This window comes from Aedes albopictus, chromosome 1, assembly GCF_035046485.1.
Source record: "Aedes albopictus strain Foshan chromosome 1, AalbF5, whole genome shotgun sequence".
Taxonomy (NCBI): Eukaryota; Metazoa; Arthropoda; class Insecta; order Diptera; family Culicidae; genus Aedes; species Aedes albopictus.
Genome location: NC_085136.1, coordinates 292101662 through 292115357, shown reverse-complemented (window position 1 = coordinate 292115357; position 13696 = coordinate 292101662). Strand labels below are relative to the sequence as shown.

At 40.7% G+C, this 13696-nt stretch overlaps 1 protein-coding gene across 2 annotated transcripts in view; it reads left to right on the top strand.

The window, feature by feature from the left end:
- The first annotated feature begins 5545 nt into the window (after nucleotides 1-5545).
- LOC109421111 (alpha-1,6-mannosyl-glycoprotein 2-beta-N-acetylglucosaminyltransferase) overlaps nucleotides 5546-13696 on the top strand; it is a 167430-nt gene continuing 159279 nt past the window's right edge. For both annotated transcript variants that reach the window (XM_062846989.1, XM_062846988.1), the window contains exon 1: nucleotides 5546-6235. In XM_062846989.1, coding sequence (XP_062702973.1) covers nucleotides 6229-6235 — 7 coding nt within the window. In that variant the 5' untranslated portion in view covers nucleotides 5546-6228. The remainder of the gene's footprint in view (nucleotides 6236-13696) is intronic.

The following is a 13696-nucleotide window of genomic DNA, read 5'->3' as shown; positions in this document are numbered from 1 at the left end:
GCCCAACAAAGTGTATAAATCCCGTCGTCTTAGACATAGGTTCTTACAGCTTTGTAGCGTTTTTTTTAGTAATTTGAAAAATATTTTTAGAAATTCCTCCATGGATTACAGTACAATTCTCCAAGTATGTCTTCAGAAATTTCTCTACCTTTTCAATCAGGAAGTCTTTTGAGAATTTTTCCAGGAAATTCTTTAGGAAATCATAGTTTTCAAATTTAGAATTTCTCCAAAAAATTGAAGGGATCATCCCAGACGTTAATTTTAGAACTCCTTTATGAAACCTTTCCTTAGATTATTTCCGAAATTGCTCTATGGATTCCTTTCAATTTTTAGAGAATCCTCCATGATTTTTTTCAGGAAGTGTTCCACAAGTGTTTCTTTGTGAAAGTTCCTTTTCTCTTCCAAAAATTTCCCTGGGGATTTCTTCAGGGTTTTCTTCAGAAACTTTTTCGAATATTCTCTTAATAAGTCTTCCTGAAAATCCTTAAAAGATTTCTTCATAAATCCACAAAGGGTTTTCTTGAAAATGTCCACTAGTGGTTTGTTCAGGAATCACCTAATGGATTTCATTAATTATTTTCACAGGAATGTATCCAGAAATTTCTTTTCTGGGAGTCATATATAATATCCTGCAGTAAGTCCTGCTTTATTATTTTCAGTGATTCAGGCAGGGATTCCTTTACTAGAGATTCCTGCAGGAGTTAGAGAGGCCATCAGGATTTCCACCAGATATCTCTTCATGTGATCCCGGAAATTTCACCACAGATCCTATAAGGAATTATTTCAGAAATATTTCCTAGGCATTTCTATAGATTTTTTTTAGTAATGTTTGCAGATTTTTTTTCTAGGGATCTTTTCAGAAGCTTATCTAGACGAATCTCCAGTAATTCGTTCTGAAATATGTCCACAATTATTCCAGAAAATCCTCCAAGAACTATATCAGAGGGATTCTTAAGAATTAAAAAAAAAATCTGCAATAAACTTTTTAACAATGATACATATTGCCCATTTTACCGGCATTTTACCAGATTTGCTGGTATGTCTGAAACATACTGGAAAAACTTGCAATTAGAAGGCACGAAATGTTGCTAATTTGCAAATTGAGAGATGAAATTTGTGAAAAAAATCGCGTTCTGGTCGGATACGAACCCACGACTCCAGAACGCGATTTTTTTTCACAAATTTCATTTCTCAATTTGCCAATTAGCAACATTTCGTGCCTTCGAATTACAAGTTTTTCCAAAAAACTTTTTTAAGAATTCCACAAAGCGTTTCTTGAAGAGTTTCCCCAAATTTTTCTTCAGGAAGTTTTTCAGAAATTCTTCCTGTGATTCCTTCAAGAATTTCCTGGAATTTGTTCAGTTATCCCTCTAGAGATTTAGGGTATGTATGCCGTCAGTAATCTCACGCTCCCATCCTATCCGAAATCAAGCGATTCAGAAATTACCCTGATACATACTCTACATGTGCACGAAAACCGATTTTGAAAATATTGCTTCGTTATTTAAAAAATCAAAAACCAAAAAATGAGGAAATACTTCCAGTTTCGTCTTAATATATTCCTTCATAGATTTTTTAGCAGTTTTTTTTTCAGAAATTATGCAAACAAAATACTGGAATAATTCTTGAACAAACACTTTAAGGCATTTTCAAGGAAACCCTTACAGTATTGTCTGGAGGAATCTTAAAAAAACTCCCGGTGTAACCTTTCCAGATTCCTTGAAGAAATTCTTGGAAATTTTCAGGAGGGATTCCAGGACAAAAAATTCTAAAGCAAATTCTGATATTATCTTATGAGAAATCTCCGAATGAATGGGAGAATACATGAAGAAATTCCTCAATTCCTTGAGAACAAAAACCACGAGAAGTTTTTGAAGGAACTCTGGAAGTATGTCCAAAGATCAATAGTTCTCCAGGCATCCCTGGATAGTTCCGTAGAGGAATTTCTGATGGAATCTCCTACAAAAATATCTGCAGAAATCCCTGCAGAAATTACAGACAAAGATACTGGTGAAATTCTTGAAGAAATCCCTCAATTATTTTCTGAAGGAATCCCTGGCAGATCTGCTAGTGCTGCATCTGGAGGAATTCTTTTAAGTTTTTCTTGTATAACTTCTGAAGGAATTACTACACAAAATCTCTTAAGTACTGGAGAAATTTCTGAAGGAAAGCCTGCAGAAAGAAAAAAATCCGGAAGAATTTTTTTTAGAGAATAATGGAAGAAATAACTGAAAAAAAAATGTATTTTTGATGGAATCTTTGTAAGAATACCTGGAGGAATTAGAGAATTTCTTGCAGATCTTCAAAAAAGAAATTTTTGTAAAGATCATAAAAAATGTCAACGGAAAGATTAAGGAGTAGTTTTTGCAGGAGTAAATATTTGGAGAAATTCCTGAAGCATTACCAGAAAAACTTGAAGAATACCTGGAGGAAATTCTAGGAAAATCCCAAAAGGAACTCTTGAAAAAACCTTGTGGAATTTTTTCGAGAAATTTTTAATTAATTGCCGGAGAGAATCCCTGAAAAGTTATATAGTTACATGAAGAAATCTCTACAAAAAAATCCGAAAACGATTTCCATAGGAGTGGCAAAGTTTCTGATTTTCTAAAGAAAAGCCATTGAGAAACATCGGAAAGTATCTCTGAAAAAATATTCGAAACCCTGTGACAAAAATCTCCTGGAATGGTATATTTTGAAGAAATCTAAGGAGGATTTCCTGGAGAAAACCCTGAAGTGATTGTTTAAGGGCTGTTTGCAGTTCAGAAGGAATTTCTCAGCCTATCTTGATGCATGAGAAATTCCTTGCCTAAATCGCTCAAGAAACCGTTTTTTCTTCGATCGCAGTACGCAGTTGCGAAAAAAGGACAGTTCAAATGGCAGTCACCGTAGAAAGTTTCTAACAGGAATCGCTCAAGAAGTTTCATGAGCTATTCCTTCCGAATACGAAACTGGGCTTTAGAAAGAAATTCTTCAGAAATTTCTAGAAGAGTTTCTGGAGAAATCCGAAAGAAATACTCCGGGAGGAAGTCTGATGGTAATCCTAGAGAAATACTTTCAGAAATGTTTGAAGAAAAATTTGAAAGAATATGTATTCTTTCAAATTTTTCTTCTGAAGGGTCGCACTTCTGAAGGGTCTCCAGTTAGCCTAGTGGTTAAGGCTATGGATCGCCAATCCGGAGACGGCGGGTTCGATTCCCGTTCTGGTCGGATAAATTTTCTCGACACCCTGGGCAAATAGTCAGGCTTATTCTGCGCGGCGTGTGAGGTGAGACGAGTCGAATGAGGTGACAAAAGTCGACTCGCCCCATTTGATTTACATTAGTCGTCTCACGTCACGTGAGACGAAACCGTCCGTCTCACCTCACACGCCGCGCAGAATAAGCCTGAGTATCATTGTACTTGCCTCACAATATACAAATTCATGCAATGGCAGGCAAAGAAAGCCCTTCAATTATTAACTGTGGAAGTGCTCAAAGAACACTAAGTTGAAACAAAGCAGGCCAAGTCCCAGTGCGGACATAGAGCCATATAGAAAAAGAAGATCTTCTGTAGCAATCCTTGAAGGATTTTTCTAAAGAACCACTGAAGGATTCCCTGGAAGATTTTTTTTAAGAAACCCGTGGACTAGTTTTAAGGAATTAAAGGAAGGATTCCTGAAAGAATCTCTTGAGAAATTTCAAATAAATACATGGACAGGAATGCAATCTAAAGGGGTAACAGGGCGCTGATATCTATCTGTGAGAATTTCTTTCTATAAAAATCAGGAAAAAATAGGTGAATCTTAATTTCCTTGAAGGCACACCAGTATTGTTCGTAACGTCGGTGGAAGTTCTTACTGATTATATGCATTGGTAAATTCAGTAATTCTCAATAGTGCAACAGGGCCTCAGGGTGTCTGAAAAGATTTCTGGGTGTTTCCAGGAACGTTTCAATGCAATGGCATTCCTGGCCTCATGAGTTTCAGGGGTGTTTCACTATGATCCAGAACGACTGTAAGAGTGTGGGGGTTTCACGAGCGTTTTAGGGTTGTCCGTGCGTTCCAGTGGATTTAAGCGACGTCCAAGAGGGTTTCAGGGGCGTTCCAGGGGCTTCAGGGACGTTCCAGGGAGTTTAAGAGGCATTTCAGAAGGCTTCAGGGTCGTCCCAGGAGGTTTTACTAGGAAATTTTGAGGGGCCTCAGGGGCCAAGGGGTTCTGCGTTCCAGGGGGGTTTGGAGTCGTTCGACGGGGTTCCCAGGGCATTCCATAGGGTTTCAGAAGCGTTCCAGGGGTGTTCCAAGGGTTTTATAGGTGTTCCAGGAGAACGTTCTCTGGTTTTGGGGCTTTCCAGAGAGTTTGGGGGCGATCCAGGATTTTTTAGATTCTCATGGGTTTCAGGGGCGTTCCAGACGTTTCCAGGGTGTTTGAAGCGGTTTCAGGAGCGTCCAAGGATGTTTCACGGGTTTTTAGGGAGTATCCAGGGACCTTCAGGGGTATTCCAGGAGATTTGTGTGAGCTTCAGAGGTGTCCCAGGGGTTTTCAGGGTGCATCTCGGTTCTCAAGGGTGTTCCAAGAAGATTCCAAGAAGACGTCTCAGGGAGTTTCAGGGGCATTCCAGATAGTTTCGGGGTTGTTTCAAGGGGCATCAGAGGCGTTGTAATCAATGGTGTGCTATGGGTTATCGAGGGTCTCAATGGCGTTCCAAAGAGTGGAGAGCATTTATCGCGGAGCGGAGCTGGTGTGATGGTTAGAACACTTGACTATCACGCCGAGGACCTGGGATCGAATCCCACTCCCGACAAACTCGCAAAATATGAGTTCTTCCGTCGGAAGGGAAGTAAAGCGTGGGTCCCGAGATGAACTAGCCTAGGACTAAAAATCTCGTTAATACAGATAAAAAAGGAGAGCATTTTTTATATTGATCATCTCAAGAGCACTTCCATAATATATAATTGTTGTAGTGTTGCAAAGCAAAGTGGTTTTCAATCTGGTTTGACAGGTCATTGCTACAAATCAATAGCAATTATTAAGGGTACATATTACCTGAAACGCAAAATCTAGGAAACATGTGCACTTCTTCCTAGCATCATTGGTTCTTCTAAAATTCACGTGGCCCTTAATCCTAGATTAGGAACTACTTAGCCTTAAAATACTAATAAATACTCCATGAACGCAGAAACATAAAACATTTTTTTCGTCCTTGGTTCTTCGATTCACGTTGACTGTGACCATAAGCTTCGAAGCACTGAATTTGGTAAAACTGCTAAATTATTGATTGTGATTTATATGACTACTATCTAAATAACTCAAAACCCATCACGGTTTCAAAACTTTGTAAGTTTGTACTAACTGAGTCCAGTTTACTCACTGCATCTCAAATTACCCTTCCCCCGCTTGAACGAACATGAATTTGGAAGTGTTCACATACGTGTTATGTGATTTTCCAACTTAACTATTTATACTTCCGTCATATGCGAAAACATTACAGAATTACATTGTGCAATGTCCCATTACAGGAAAACCGGCCTCCTAACCGCTTTTCTTTTCTCCTTCCCCCCAACAGATGCTACTTTCTCTCCAACAACGGAACAAACACCCGTTAACAAGCCGCCGTTCCGAAAGGCGCCTATCTACATCATAGGCGACAACAAGGAGGACAACGACAACTAAGGCGACTAACGGCTGTCGCCGCCGCCTTCAACAACGAGGCCAGCACCCGTGCGCAGCATTTCCGTTCCGGAAGCGGCGTCAAGTAGCTACCACCCACCACGCAACGCACCGGTTTGTGCGGTGTGGTAGTGCGCTCGTGGTGTAGCATCATCTGGTAATTTCTGGCACCATACTAACGCTGTGCTGTGCTGCTGTGTCGCCATCGTGCACTCGTTTCCGGATTACATCATGTTCCCGACCGGCGGCGGTGGTGCAGCAGAAGCAGGACATCGCAAATCGCTCCAACTGAGGTCCCCGGTTTTCGGAACGTCGTCGGTGACGGTGCAGATTCGGAATTAATCCGACGGTGTGGTGCGTGTGCGCGTGTGTGTGTGTGGATCCAAGCCAGTGATTTTTTCCTACTCGTTTCGGAAAAGGGATTTTGAAGGTGCTATCAAAAGCTCAACCGTAGTAGTTAGGGACAACGTTGTTCGCATTTAGTATATCAGAAACGAGTGGAAGGAGAAAAGTGCTCCAGCAGACCACGACGGGAAGCGCAGCTCGAACGTGAAGCCGTGCGGAATCCGGGACCGGTTATATAATGAGAGGTAAGTGTTTTATTTTTGTTCTGGTGCAGGAAATTGTTAAAATGAGTAAGCTTTCAATGTTAGTCATGAATTGAGTACACCGCGTTTGAAATATGAGCTTTTATGAAATCTAACACATAGTAAGCTTACATCCCGAATAAAGTGCCACAATTTAGGACGCTAAAATGTTTAATACGAAAAGTGCTCCAACATTTAAGCGTCTGTCAACATTCAGGCGGTTCAACGGCAACTTTTCTCTTTTTAGGTTCACTAGAAGATTACCTTTTGTTCTGCAAACAGGGATGCCAAATGTTTTTGTTTAATCTGTATCCTTTTTTTTTTTTTCAAAAAATCTGTATCCAATATAAAAAAAACCCTAATTAATCCACCTAGTGGTGATGGTACCTTTCTCGTGCTTTAAAATATCCTTTCAACAAAAATCGAGCGACATGTTGATGACATTGACATAAATACAACATGAAAACTGCTTGCTAAATCTACTCAATATAGATACATTTTATATAAGCATAAAATCCAAAATTCAGAAAATATAAGACAACGATCCAAAGCTCAAACCAAACAAGTGTCATGAAGCCGCAAAATGTTGAAACGTCATTTTAGATTTTCCGTTATTCGAAAAAGCTCTGCCCTCACTAGGGATCGGGAATTGCTCAAAATACGATAATGTGCGCAGCCCAAATTTAGTGTGACATTGTCATTTATTGCTCATTATTGAAGAGCCTAACTGTCCCTACTCATCTCTCTAATTCTAGATCAATTTTTTACTTAATCTAATGAGTATCGCTCACCGACCGTGGGATTGAGCTTCGACCACGGATCCACATGCCTGGCTGCTCGCCTTAGTGTTGCGTTAGACCACCGTTCCCATGGTGCCTTGTAAACGCAAATTCGTTGGCCAATCGACCTCAGCCTCGCCGACAACTGATCCGTCTGCCTGCCGTGCTGCGGATCCCCACGAGGCTCTTCTGGTGCTCACTCTTGCCGGTTGGTTCCACCAGCACGTAAGCCGAAACTCGATGCTCGATCGACGTCCACGGGTCAATTCTCGTGCCCGACTGTCGGTTGCTCCGCCGCAAATTGTGGGATGTGCAACAAAGACTCCGGATATCTACCCCATGAGGGCCCATATAGCCGAGGCGGTAAACGCACGGGTATTCAGCATGACCATGCTGAGGGTGACGGGTTCGATTCCCGGTCGGTCCAGGATCTTTTCGTAAAGGAAATTTCCTTGACTTCCTTGGGCATAGAGTATCTTCATGCCTGCCACACGATATACACATGCAAAATGGTCATTGGCAGAGGAAGCTCTCAGTTAATAACTGTGGAAGTGCTCATAGAACACTAAGCTGAGAAGCAGGCTTTGTCCCAGTGAGGACGTTACGCCAAGGAGAGGAGAGGAGGATATCTACCCCAACTAAACTAACCGCCATCTTGAACATTGAGATACCATCTTGGATGTTCTGGTTTTCATTTTTGGACTCTGCACCTAAAATTACATAAAATAGTCGCCGTATTGAATTTTGGCATGTCGTTTATGATTTTCTGGTTACCAGTTTTGGACGAAGACCGGCATTCTTCCCCATTCAAACTGTAGTCATATTGCAGACCTTGTGAAACAGCGCACAGCTTGGGTTTTCTGATTACAAATTTTGAATTCTGGACATATTTTCATACAAAATATGCCCATAATGCAAGAATTAAAAATCCTATAAAATAGGCACTAACTTGAACACTGGGCCATTATCTTGGACTTTAGACCGCTATCTTAGATACTCTAGTGGACTTCGAACATATTTCCCATACCAAATACACTTATTTTACATAGTTTTAGAGCTCAAAATTCCTTAAAACAGCCACCATCTTCTGTTGACGCGATCAAATTCTTATTTTTCCATTCAACGTTGACCCATCCTGCTATAAATTTACACCTTAGGAATCTGAAATGGTACGATTTGAGGAGATCGCTTTAGTTTTGTCTATATTTTGTTCTCATATATGAGAACTTAGACCTATTCGTCACTGTTGTTCATACCTAATGTTTATCAGGCCATTAAACAAAGCCACGATTTAATTTTTCACAAGAACGTTGGTTCTGCTACACAACAGCTAGTCGCTAATGTGATCTAAGGCAATTTTCTTGCTAACCGTTCATTAGAATGCATCATGCAATAATAAACTAATATTAACATTCATAATCGGAATTAGCTGAAAATCTATGCGTAAAGCTAGAATTAGGCACATGTCATCGTGTCAGATGACATTGATTTGACCCTTTCTTATGTTTATTGATCTTCGTTCTACTGCTCGTGTTGTGTGTAGGTAAGAGGTAACGATATCGCACGAATGTAACAAAGCCGACTGACACCCGACTGCGGCAACGAAATGAAGGTAGTAAAAAGTGTCGAATGTTTACAAGACTGGTCGTGATTTGATGTACCGCATCCATGGGTTTGGTTAAATTTTACATTTTACTACCCGAATCTGATTCCGGGTAACTACCGGCTGAACCAAATATGGTCTAACATTATTGTCTTGTTAACTGCTCATCGGTTAACCAAAAACGCTGCAAACTGATGGTGTCACATGCAACAACATTTGACAATTTCGACGGGACTCTCGGAACCAATTCCGGAACACTACCAGTTGTCTTTAGTGAGACGTAAAGCTATTTTCTAGCCAACTGTTCATCAGGTTATCGCAAAAGCCACGATTTGATGTGTCACATGCCTGGATTTGGTTTACTTTTACATTTGGCCTTTTCCGGCCACTCAAAACCGATTCCGAAACACTTGCTGGCCGTTCATTAGGTAATCTAAAAAGCCGCTATTTGATGTGACGCTTGTACAGGTTTGTTTCTCTTTCAGATTTAACCACTTCGGAGGGAACCCCGGAACGGGTTCCGGAACACTACTGGTTCAGATATGGTCTGAGATGGCTTTCCTACTCATTGTCCATCAGGTCATCGAAAATGCCGTGGTTTGATGTGCCGCATGCATGGGCTTGGTTCAATTGTATATTTGACCACTTCCAGCGGGACGCCTAGAACCGGTTTCGGAACACTACCGGTTCAGATATGATCACTGAACGGCGGCTTGCGGTGAAAATTACTATTCTGAGGGTCAATTTAAATACACAACGCTACTAAATTTGTGCAGACTGAGTTTCGTTTCAATTCACAGAATTATGTTTTCAATTTTACCATGGACTCGATTTTCAATTAAAAATAGTTTCTGATGGCAACCGGATTCGAACCAAGAACCTTGACATCACCAGGCTCGCACGTTACCACTCGGCTATCGAATCGGTTGATGTGAAAAGAAACAAAACGCACACAAGAAGCGTTGGTGGGTCGATGATCATGTTTTGCCATGGTAAATTTAAAAGCATTTTTATGCTTCTCATAACTGCAAGCCGCATTTCAGTTTGAGACTATTTTCCTGCTTACCGCTCATCAGGTTATCGAAAATGCCGTGGTTTGATGTGTCGTATGCATGGGTTTGGTTAACTTGTATATTTGGCCACTTCCAGTGGGACGACTAGAACCGGTTCCGGAACACTACCGGTTCAGATATGGTCTGAGATGATTTTCCTGCTGATTATCCATCAGGTCATCGAAAATGCCGTGGTTTGATGTGCCGCATGCATGGGTTTGGTTCAATCGTATTTTTGACCACTTCCAGCGGGACGCCCAGAACCGGTTCGGGAACATTACCGGTTCAGATATGGTCTGAGACTATTTTCCTGCTTACCGCTCATCAGGTTATCGAAAATGCCGTGGTTTGATGTGTCTCATGCATGGGTTTGGTTCACTTTGATATTTGCCACTTCCGGCGGGACACCCGTGACCGGTTCCGGAACATTACCGGTTCAGATATGGTCTTAGACTATTTTTCTGCTTACCGCTCATCAGGTTATCGAAAATGATGTGGTTTGATGTGTCGCATGCATAGGTTTGATGCATTTTCATATCTGGTCCCTTCCTGGGGTACCGTTCCGGATCACCTAAATGGCCATATCTCCGGAACGGCTGAACCGATCCAAACCATTTTCAATAGGAAACAATGGGACCAGATTCCGCGTCGAATGAACCGTCGGTCATTGAAATCGGATGAGGTTTACTGCCAAAAAGTGATGTGAGTTTTTTTGTACACACACATACAGACACACACACACACACACACGCACACACATACACACAAACATACACACACAGACATCACCTCAATTCGTCGAGCAGAGTCGATTGGTATATGTGATTTGACCCTCCGGGCCTTCTATCAAAAAGTCATTTTGGAGTGAACATATAGCCTTTCCAGTACACTTAGTGTACGAGAAAGGCAAAAATATCAACCTCTCTTACTAACACATCTGTATTTCATGTAGAACGCAATCTGTAGTGATGCTCAAAAACCTGTATAATGCAGAAAAATCCACTGCTTTATCGTTCAAAACGAGGAACAGGAATAAACAACCAAGCGTGTGCATTTGTTTCCCTCTAAACAATCAACCGGTGCATCCATGGAAGTTGATTCATTTTCGATGCCTTGGTCCTCTGTCTCAATGCTCTCCGCGCCAGTTAGGTACTCGGTGAAGTACCCCTTCCACCTTTCAATCACCTCACGATCGTCTGCCAGGAAACTCCCGCACTTATTCCTGCACATTTTAGTTCGTCGCACGACCCCGCATCCCGAAAATCATTAAGCTTGTGGGTGAACTTCCTTGTTTCTTGAGAACAACACAGTAGTTCCATTTCGTTATACTCCACTTATTCCAGGTGGCGTTTCTTGCCTTGTTAGAGATGGGTTTGCTTCTGCCATGTATGTTTGTATCAACCCACATTCTTTCTGTTTGCACCACAGATTTTGTTTGTACATACCCGACCAGAAACTTAAAACAAACATATAAGATGATAACAATAAACCATGACATTTATAACTTATTGTGATATAATCATGTTCAACATCTTTGGTGTGTTCAAAGCACTCAATTATTTCACATTATGTTATAAAAGTTGTTTCATAACTCATTATATTATAATTTAGTTTCGGGGTTTCGACATTTAGAAAACTACACACTTATTTTAGAGTCACTTGTTCGGCTGTTCTATTTTCGGTTAAAGTTCGGATTACCGAAGTTCAGTACAGTTTTACCGAAGTTCGGCAAATTTTTACCGAACGTTCGGATAACATTACCGATGATTCAGTAGAGTTTACCGAACGTTCGGTAATTTTTTGACGAACCTCAGTAATATGTTGCTGAACATTCGCTAATCTGAACTTTTACCGAAAATAGAACACCTGAATACGGTACTTTATTTTTAGTGTGTATGTTACAAAATTGTATAACATTTTGATAGAAACTAGTAATCTTGAGCCTAAAATTTATATCACATTTCGTTATAATTTTGATCTGATGATAACTAATTATTATTTTGATTAGACCTGTGAAATTTCTGTTACAATTTTAAATATTTTAACATCATCCTGCCTCTAGATTATAATACAATACAAAAGAAACACGCATCACATATAAGAGTTACGACTGCGCAAGTTTTGGTTGTATAGCAGATAATTTGACGTATCTCTAACATAATGCTAGAATTACGTCGAATTAACATCTATACAACCAAAACTTGCGCTGCCGTAACTCTTATATGACATGTGTGTTGTTTGGGATAAGTTATAGAAAATTATATAACATCATAACATAATATGATACAAACTTGAAATAATTTTCTAGTCAGGTACCGTAAAATGGGGTATCTTTGATAATGCGGGTAACATTGATAGTGTGACAGGCATTGTATAGTTTATCTAATAACTATGATTCCTTCAAACGGTTTAGAAAAAGGCAAACGTTGATTAATTTTATACATATGAAAGTTCATCTTAGAGTATTTTCAATAAAACCTAGTTTAAATACAACATTTTGGACAAAAAATAAAAATTGCTAATATTTTTATCATTTGTCAACCCCTTCAAACAATCTGTTATACGACTTCGTTACAACTATTTTTTCAATGAATGGACTCTTATGGCCGATTTCTTCACCCTGGCTTAAGCGTTAAACCAGGCTTAACTATATGGGTAAGCCTGGCTTACCGGTTAAGCAGAGGTGAAGAAATGGCCCCTTATTCTCGTTTGAATCATCATAGTAGATTCCAAATCTGGCCTTGAATCTTTTAACGAAGTGTGTTTTTACGAACTGGAGTCATTTTTGTAAATTTTGACATAAATATCCAAACGCCTAAAAGTATGCAATGCCCTTGTTTCATCATGTAGATAAATTAGTGTTGTTCAAAATTTGTTAATAAAACACTAAAAAACAATTCAAAAAATAAGAGAACTCACCATGAATAGCATGTAATCGTAGTTGATGTACCGTTATGCATATGTTTTTACAAAGATAATGATTTTTGATAGCTAAATTCACTGTGTTTTTCATTCAGTACTCCACAAACAAATTTTTATATGTAGATTTTCATTTATTTAGTTCACATCAAATTCATGATAATACTGAATCAACAATTTGCCGCCATAATACTCGATTTGCAGCTGCAGCTCTCCATCCTCGGTCACGCCCAACACTCGCCAGATCACGCTCCACCTGGTCCGCCCATCGTGCTCTCTGCGCTCCACGCCTTCTTGTGCCAACAGGATCAGTTGCAAACACCAGCTTTACAGGGTTGTTGTCCGGCATTCTTGCAACATGCCCTCCCCACCGTATCCTTCCGGCTTTGGCCACCTTCTGGATGCTGGGTTCGCCGTAAAGTTCAGCGAGCTCGTGGTTCATTCTTCTCCGCCACACACCGTTCTCCTGCACACCGCCGAAGATCGTCCTTAGCACCCGTCGCTCGAAAACTCCCAGTGCTTGCAGGTCCTCCTCGAGCATCGTCCATGTCTCGTGTCCGTAGAGAACCACCGGTCTTATTAACGTCTTGTACATGGTACATTTGGTGCGGGGGTGAATCTTTTTTGACCGCAGTTTCTTCTGGAGCCCATAGTAGGCACGACTTCCACTGATGATGCGCCTTCGTATTTCACGGCTCACGTTATTGTCAGCCGTTAGCAAGGAACCGAGGTAGACGAATTCTTCTACCACCTCGAAAGTATCCCCGTCTATCGTAACATTGCTGTCAAGGCTTGTCCTGTCTCGCTCAGTCCCACCTACCAGCATGTACTTTGTCTTAGCCGCATTCACCACCAGTCCGACCTTTGCTGCTTCACGTATCAGGCGGGTGTACTATTCTGCCACCGTTCCAAATATTCTGGCAATAATATCCATGTCATCCGCAAAACAGACAAATTGGCTGGATTTCGTGAAGATCGTACCCCGGCTGTTGAGCCCGGCTCGTCGCATAACACCTTCCAGGGCGATGTTGAATAGTAGGCAGGAAAGTCCATCACCTTGTCGTAGTCCCCGTCGAGAATCAAATGAACTGGATAGCTCACCCGAAATCCT